The sequence below is a fragment of the Lactuca saligna genome, chromosome 7 (genome assembly GCF_052625555.1).
Source record: "Lactuca saligna cultivar CGN05327 chromosome 7, ASM5262555v1, whole genome shotgun sequence".
In the NCBI taxonomy this organism is placed as follows: Eukaryota; Viridiplantae; Streptophyta; class Magnoliopsida; order Asterales; family Asteraceae; genus Lactuca; species Lactuca saligna.
The window spans coordinates 40149891-40158823 of record NC_136423.1 but is presented as its reverse complement, the minus strand read 5'-3'; the positions used below and the strand labels follow the sequence as shown (position 1 = coordinate 40158823).

At 39.6% G+C, this 8933-nt stretch overlaps 1 protein-coding gene across 1 annotated transcript; it reads right to left on the bottom strand.

The window, feature by feature from the left end:
- Nucleotides 1-6868: 6868 nt before the first annotated feature.
- Nucleotides 6869-8359, bottom strand: LOC145005373 (nucleotide pyrophosphatase/phosphodiesterase 1-like). Its single transcript, XM_078964452.1, has one exon. It carries the CDS (start codon nt 8335-8337, stop codon nt 7027-7029), a length of 1311 nt encoding a protein of 436 aa, XP_078820578.1. The 5' UTR covers nt 8338-8359; the 3' UTR covers nt 6869-7026.
- Between the last annotated feature and the right edge of the window lie 574 nt (nt 8360-8933).

Here is an 8933-nt window from a genome sequence, read left to right as displayed (position 1 = left end):
GCACACAAATCCTGTTCGAACCACGAAGGCATCGAACATACTAACTGCTGCATCGGACCTAAATCCGGAAACTACTGCTAACCGAACGGGCCGGCATTGTGGCCTTAGACCCGTTCCTACTGGAAGGAAACTCACCTCGTAAGCTGGCTGCTGAGTGTGTGGCTCGGAAAGCTAACGGCGGCTGCTCCTGAATCTCCTCGGCTACAAGTCCATAAACACACTCAATCAAATACTAAACACTGCACTTGGGGTAAAATGACTCTTTTACCCTTTGTCAAAGTCAACTCACTCTGGGCTGACTCGCCGAGTCGGGCTACCCAACTCGCCGAGTCCTAGTCTCATCTCTCAGCTCTTCACATTGCTACTCGTCGAGTGGGGCATCGACTCGACGAGTACCCTCTGGATCCAAGAACTCAGACAATCTTCATCCGACTCGCCGAGTCGTATGAACAGACTCGACGAGTTGTTCTTGATCCCGAAGAAGATTGCCTTGGACTCGCCGAGTTGTATGAACAACTCGCCGAGTCCCTCCATCACTGAGTCTACTCTCAACTCGCTGAGTCCACTCCCTAACTCACCTCGTCCACTCGACACTGATAAAACGGAAGGACTCGGGACTCGCGACCCGACTCGTCGAGTCGTTCTTCCGACTCGCCGAGTCGCCGCCATGCAACTGATTTTTACTTGATTTTGTTTGAATCCAAAGCATACAATTGATAGATCTGAGTCCAATAAGCTGTTTTACCACGTAAAGTTTCCAACTTTACGTGCACAACCTCATGAATAAGGGAAATAAGGCTAAAAGATGCATAAAATGGGTAGATCTATGGTTATCATGCAATATAACTCCAAAAAGACAGTAGATCTGGGCTCTACAACACCCCAACATTCAGATCCATAGATATTCCGACTTAATAAGACATTCATGCAAGTGTAAAGCTTGAAACAAGCACCAACTAGCTCTTAGGAGAGCCCTAATGGAAGTTTAAAGCATATAATAAGATGGAACTCCGAAAATACCTCAATAAACTCTTATTTGGCCTTGGATCTTTGCACTCCAACCCTTCTCCTTGCTTCTTCCTTCTTCTCCTTCTTCACACCTTCACAAAGAGAGCACCAAACACAAATAAGCTCTTCAATGGAGGTTTGGGGCTCTATCACTGCGTTCTCAGGGTGAGGGAGGCGAGAATGGGGGCTATAAGGTGGTATAAATAGTGGGCAACCCGGGGATTTAGGGTTTCACCCAGACGGATGGACTCGCCGAGTCCATATTATGGACTCGTCGAGTCGCCGGCTCACGCGTGCCCTCAAACGCGACCCGACTCGGCGAGTCAGGCTAGAACTCGCCGAGTCCCTCTAGGAAAACTCACTATAATTACCAATAAATCAACATACCGGGAACGGGTCGTTACAAACTTAGTCCCTACAAAGAAGGTTGCCAAAACACACTACGAGATATGGACAGGGAAAGCTCCCTCGTTGGCACATATAAAGATTTGGTGTTGCGAGGCTTTCGTAAGAGGAGAGACTCACGACAAGCTCGAACCTCGCAGTGAGCGGTGTATTTTCATCAGCTACCCGCAGAAGTCCTTTGGATATCTCTTCTATAGACCAAGTGACAATGTTACCTTCGTTGCGAGGAGAGGAGTTTTCCAAGAGCGAGAACTCATAAGCCAAGGGGACAGTGGGATGCAAATTGATCTTGAAGAGCTTCAAAAATAAAGTGATGAAGGAACCTCTAACACTGGGACTCAACCTGAGGAGGAAACTCGTGTTGAACCGGTTGACGAGTTCCTACCTCTTATACGTTCCAGTAGATTTAGTGTTCCACCAGAGTTTTATGGTTTTCATATTACTACCGAAGGTGATATGTTTATTAGTGATAGTACACTAGTAAATTTGGATAAACCTAACAGCTACAAGGAAGCCATGACAGGCCCGGATTCTGCAAAGTGGAAAGAAGCTATGGACAGCGAGATTCAGTCCATGTATGACAACCAAGTTTGGAATTTGGTTGAAAATGTGTCGGGTCGTAAGACGGTCGGGTGCAAATAGATCTTCAATAAGAAGACCGACATGGATGGTAAAATGCACACTTATAAGGCACGATTGGTTGCGAAGGGGTTTACTCAAACTCCCGGAGTTGACTATGATGAGACCTTCGCACCAATTGCGAAGATAAAGTCTATACGGGTTACGCTAGCTATAGTTGCGTTTCATGATTATAAAATATGGCAGATGGACATCAAAATCGCTTTCCTTAATGGGAAGTTGTCTGAGGATGTTTACATGAGTTGGCCAGAGGATTTTGTCGATGCGAAACACCCTAACAGAGTGTGTAAGCTTGAGAAATCCATTTATGGATTGAAACAAGCATGTCGCAGATGGAATCTTTGTTTCGATGAGAAAGTCAAAGAGTTTGGCTTCCTGCGAATCTAGGATGAGTCCTACATATATTTCAAAGCCAGTAGGAGTATAGTTAGCTTCCTCGTATTATATTTCGATGACATACTGCTCATAGGAAATGACATCCCAACCCAGCAGGAGGTTAAGTCCTAGCTTGGGAAGTGATTCGCTATGAAGGACCTTGGATAGGCTGCCTATATTCTGGGAATAAGGATAGTGAGAAACAGCAGTAAAAGGCTAACAGGACTTAGTCAGAATACTTACTTGAAAAAGGTACTAAAACGTTTTAGTATGGAGAATTCCAAGAAAGAGGAGTTACCGATCCAAAGCAATGCCAAGTTGAGTAAGACTCAAAGCCCGAGTACTGAAGCTGAGATAGCAGAGATGAGTCGAGTACCTTATGCTTCCGCAGTTAGCTCGATCATGTATTCTATGACTTGTACTCACCCTGATGTGGCCTTCGCTTTGAGCACGGTCAGCAGATATCAAGGGAACCCTGGCAGAGCACATTGGACCGCAGTCAAGAATATTCTTAAGTACCTTCGGAGGACCAAGGAATGGTTTCTTTTCAAAGGTGGGAGTGATAACGTAAGGGTGCGAGGGTATAGTGATGCCAGCTTTCAGACCGACAGGGACAACTACCGCTCTTAGTCGGGCTGGGTCTTTACCTTAAATGGAGGAGCAGTGAGTTGGAAAAGTTCCAAGCAGGATACTTTAGCTGATTCAACGTGCGAATCAGAGTACATAGCAGCGAGCGAAGCGTCAAAGGAGGTGATATGGTTGAAGAACTTCATCAGAGACCTTGGAGTTGTGCCATCCATAAAGGATGGAGATTTTCTACGATAATGAAGGAGCGGTTGCCTTGACCAAGGAACCGAGGGATCATGGCAGATCCTGGCATATCGACAGGAAATATCACTTTATTAGACATCGGGTAGAAGAGGAACTCCTCGTAGTAAAGATGGTATCGTCAGAGGATAACCCAACAGATCCCCTTACAAAGGGACTGAGTAGGGTTAAGCACTTGCAGCACACTAGGAGCATTGGGCTGAAGGATGATATTAGTATAGATTAGATAGCTTTGAAACATGTAATAGATAAATTGTAGTTAACATTTGATGATTAAATAAAGGAGTATTATTTATAATTAAAGTTATTATCTTGTGTTAATTATTTACCTATTGTTTCACTTTGCATGTTTTGACTTCCTAAATAATAAGATTATTCGAACAGTCCACAGTCGCTCGTACTTTAGAAATAGGTATGAAAGAAGACTGTCATGAATTAGCTTGTAGATTGTCTAAAGTGTATTAGACATAGCAAAAGTTTGTTGCAACTTTCATGAGTGCTTATGGAATAAGGTTTGAGTATTGGATTAAATCCATGCTTATTGGTATCAGTTCATGGAATTTATCACGAGTGATCGTTAGACAATAATATCATATAGTCTTTAAACCTAGATATATTGTTTATTGTTTGCAAGTTGGTTATGCATTGATAATGCGTCAACGCATCAGTAACTTGATGTTATAAAACGCATTGTTGTGTATGATTTGATTACTGAATAGTAAATGCATATAATTTGAAGTTTATCTATTCCTTTTATCTTAAGAGGCTAAAAACGATATCAGGACCCCTCGTGATTTGGTTTGACTTATGTGTCAGGACCGGTCAGGACTGAGTTGATGTGTTCAATTGAGTTCTATGTTAGACAAATCAGAGATTGAGAAACAAACTATTGGACAATAACAATAAGTATGACTATGTTCGATGTAATTGTCCACATGATATCTTGAGAATGGAGGACTGTACGATCTCTTATCTAAAGGACGAGTCAGAGTTCGACAGCGGATTTTAAGAGCTACGATTGCTAATCGGATTTTGAAGGCATACTTGCATCTATAGTTATTAGACTAATCCAAGTGGGAGACTGTTGGATTAGTGTCTAGTCCATAACTATATTTGGTATGTACTTGACCCGGTTGTAGCATCGTCCTTTTGGGTTGCCTTCACCGGAGCAACTTGATTGGATGATTAGTGGAGAAAGAGGTTATTATGGTTTTTTAATATATTATAAGAATAATATATTAAAAGAGAAATCATATTAGTTAATTAATATTGGTCAAGAAACAGTTAGGAAATTAATTTTGTGATCAAAGATATTAATTAAACTTAGGGGACTGGAATTGCAATTATAAGATAATTGAATTTTGGGTTGTGGATCCTATAGATTATAGGGGGTGGACGAAATTAGGGTGGAAGCCCACCTTGAAATCATCCAAGGCCTTATTCCATAAGGTTTTTGAGTTGCTTAAGGTCTAAGCTATCCAATTAGGGTTTTAACTGAAACCCTAGCAGCTCAGCTATATAATGACCCCAACGGGCATCCAAAATCAGCTACCAGAAGAACCCTAGATTCCTTAGAGCCGATTTTGAGCCACCATTCTCTCTCTCCAAGATCATTCTTGTTGCCTTGGTGTTTGTGATCGATTAGAGGTATTACATTTGTGATACTAGGCTCTCAAAGCTTGAAGATTCTTGCAATAATCTAAAGGCAATCATATAAACTTGTTTTTATTTGTTATTTTCGGATTTTGTATGCTAGATCTAGGGTTTGTAAGCTTTGGATAATTTGCATGTACAATAGAGAAACCTAGATCCAAAGTTTTAGGGTTTACATGTGCACCATATGATTGTTGTTATGCTCAAAACCCATCAGTTTAATGGATAATTGTTTAAATTAAGTTGCTGAACTTGCAAAATCAGTAAAAATCCTCCATTTAAAGTTACTCTTAGTTTAATTATTAGTAGTCATTTTCTAAATTAAAATTTCATTTCCTGTGATTGACACCCGACTTACCTAAACTATCATATAATTACATTAGGTACACTACCTAAGTGCAATTAGTTAGTTAAGTAGGTTAGGTTTATAAATTTAAAACTGATAGTATATAAATTGCACATCAGATATCACCACCAATTTCGAAGATATAAACATTTTAAAAGAAGTGGTGTGATTATAGGAGTCTATCTACAAGTGTCCAAAATGATGTGTGATGGTAGGGTTCAATATAAAAGTGTGATCTCAAAGTTTTTTGGTGTATAAAATTAAGCCTAAATGAAGATACAATATGGAAAGAGATAAGGTTAATACCAAGTAGCAAGATGAACATAGACGGGACAAGAAGTTTACTCTCCCAGCATGATAACATGCTGAAAAAACTAAGTGGCAGAAGGTGTGAACAACCCAAAAATGTTGTGATCATGTTGATCGGTAAATCAAGATGTGCATAATGGTTAGATCACTCTAGCGGGTTAAAGGGTAAGATATTAGCTTTAATGCATTAGTGTGCCTCTGTTGTTGTAGTCGATGGCTGAGTCGGGGCTTGTAATGGAAGCTTGACATTAGTCGGAAGCTTAACTACTAATGGGACCATAGTCGAAATCAAGTATTGCTTCTTTGATAAGCCATAAAATGGTGAAACCCAATTGGCACATAAATCTATAAAGGTTAGTCATGAGCTTTAAGGGGGGAACCTAGGACTCCCCACGGGGATTGAGGAATACGTAAAGCTCTAATCATGTAACAATCTACATGCATACTTAACACCGACTCTATTTGTAGGTACTTACTCCTATTGTCGGCTTATTCAACCCCTTAACAAACAAACAATCAAGTGCAGAATGGGTTATAAATTTAACCCTCTGACAACCAAACTCCAAAAACCTAAACACAAACATTAATTAAATCTAACGTGCACCTAAATAACCAAAGTAAAACTATAAAAAAAATAGGAATCTAATATTTCTAGTATATCGAGACATTATGTAGACTTGCTACACTCGTTCATTTAGATGAATGAGAAAATACTAGACTCGCAGCACAAAGCGACCTCATTACCTACGTTGATTACACGATGGAAACGAACCACACACCATTGTTATATCGTTACTTGGAATTTGGCAGTCTGAATGGATATATGATCCAATCCGGATTGAAGTGAAGAAACTTGAATGAAAAACTCGAAAGGGTGAGTGTTTAGACTAAGTTGGGTGTCATTAGGCCTGAATTCATACACGATAGTTGTTAGGCCCAACAATTGCTAAACGGTGTGCCCTTGTTTAGTTATTTCAGATTTACTTGTACATAAATTTTGCCTAACGTACATTTGTTTGGGTTTTCACATATAAATATGCATCAACATTTGTTAGAGTTTTTAGATATAAATACAAATATTCATAACTATGGTTTCAATGTATCACTTAAAACAATTGAATATTATAAGTGATCTCTTTTTATGTTGGTGAACATAAGTCACATCAACCATACCATATTAATTATGTGTCATTATGTTGTTTTTATTCGATTGCTTGTTTAACACAAACAAATATCTGATCAATACACCACTAAAAACAAGATGAAATGATACAATTGTTCATAAAACTTATCGTGTACCATTTTTTCAATTAGGTGTAAACAAGAATCAAACACTCACAACTTACATTTCCTAATACATCTTAAGCCATAAAAACCGTTATCAACCAAAATCTACCACAGTTAAACAACATTGCCTAAAAACATGCACATATATCAGCACATAAACGTAATTCCCAAAACTCTCAATGATGAGGCAAAAGCACACTCTTTGCAAAAGACGACGACCCATTGTTGGAAGCTCCATTTATGTTAAGGATCGAAGTGATTAAGTTGTAGATTTGAACATTCTCAAAAGATGGTACCTTTCTACCTCTAGCAAATCGAGGACCATGACCAATAAAAATCGATCTCATCGAAAAAAATGCGTTATCATATCCATGTTCACCTCCACATTCCTTACTCTTCGTGTCCTTTTGCTCAACCTTAAACCCTTCATCCACTAACCCAATAATCGGAGGGATCCTATCACTTTCCCAATATTGCAGCCTTGCAGGAAGGTCTTCTTTGAGATAAACTTTCAATTTATCGCCATTTTTAACCTTCCCTGAACTCAATCCTTGGTTCATTTTGGCGACAATTTCAGAAGGCGATTGATTAGAAGGTGGACGAATAGATAACACAGGAGAATAAAATTTTACCCATTCTTCCGGAATCTTGACCCAAGAAGCTAAATCGTCTAAAAATATCAACTTTTGATCACAAGTACCTACCATTCCATGGTCGCCAACCATGATTATAGTAACATCTTCGAAAACTCCACGTTTTTCCAATCCGTTAATCAGTCTACCAATCAACCCATCGATGCGACTAACAGCTTCTGTAATTTCAGGATCATCAGGGCCAACTAGATGACCTTGAGAATCAGGATCCTCCAAATATAACGCCATGAAAACAGGAATTTCTTCATTTGGCAAATCGAAATAATGGAGAAAAGTATCGACGCGTTCTTCAAACGGAACTGAAGCGTTATACGGTGGACAGAAATTCACAGGACAATCCCAAGAACCCTTTTTTACATCGGACCCAGGCCAGAAATATGTCGCTGCTTTCAGCCCTTGGTTCGCGATTGTCTCCCATATGGGTTCGCCTAACCACCATTTGGGTTCACGACTTCTCGTTGTGAAGTTATCGCCTGTAGTTGGATCAGTGAATCTGTTTAATATGATTCCATGATAAGCTGGGTATAATCCGGTGGCGATTGAGTAGTGATTTGGGAAAGTTAAGGTTGGGTAAACTGGAATCAATCCGGTTTCAGCTTCGGTTCCTTTTTTGATTAGTCGATGGATGTTGGGTGTTGGGGTTTTAAATTGGTACCCAAATCGGAACCCATCTACGGAAATGAGGATGACGACTGGGCGAGTTAGTTTACTGAGTGGACGGGCGATTTTGAGAGCGGTGGTGGATGTGGCGGAGGAGAAGAAGAGGAAGGTGGTGATGAGGAATGAGAAGCGGAGGACGGTGGTGGAGTAGGGTTTTATAGTATCTAGTCCCATTATAGAGAGAATAATGCACAGATGCATGAAAAGTGAAAAGTTAGGGAAATGCTTGAGGAGGTTTTATAATATTGTGATCTGGGTTATTTTAATTGTAGTTGAGTTTGGATTATAACATTAAAAAAACTTATGAGATTTTGTGATTTTGAGATCTTGTTTGTAGTTGGTAGATTTGGAATGCATTGCATGGATTGAAGAACATCGAGTGAAGTGAAGATAAAGATTATTCATTACTTGCATGTTTGTTATGCTTATAGATTTGTACATTGCTTTGCATACAGGGATTGAGTTTGACATTGACCAGTTTTTAGTCAACATAGAGCGTCTACTGGGTACTGATAAAGATGGGCAACCGAAGGATCCGATTTGGACCGGTTTCTTATGCACATTTTGTCAGGACCGAGTATTAAATCGGGTTATTGATTCACATGGTGTTCAATTGTTAATATAATCAAACTATAAATTTATAATGGACAGGTATCAGTAAAAATAATCTTCGAAAACCTCATAACGATTTTTATCATAAAAAATATCTCATAAATGTTAACTTATTGGGAAAGAAAGTAATTTTATGAAGTATAATAGAAAGGGTGTGG

Bases quoted from the DNA above. Each gene is read 5' to 3' on its own strand.
- LOC145005373 (XM_078964452.1), bottom strand. From the start codon at position 8,337: ATGGGACTAGATACTATAAAACCCTACTCCACCACCGTCCTCCGCTTC.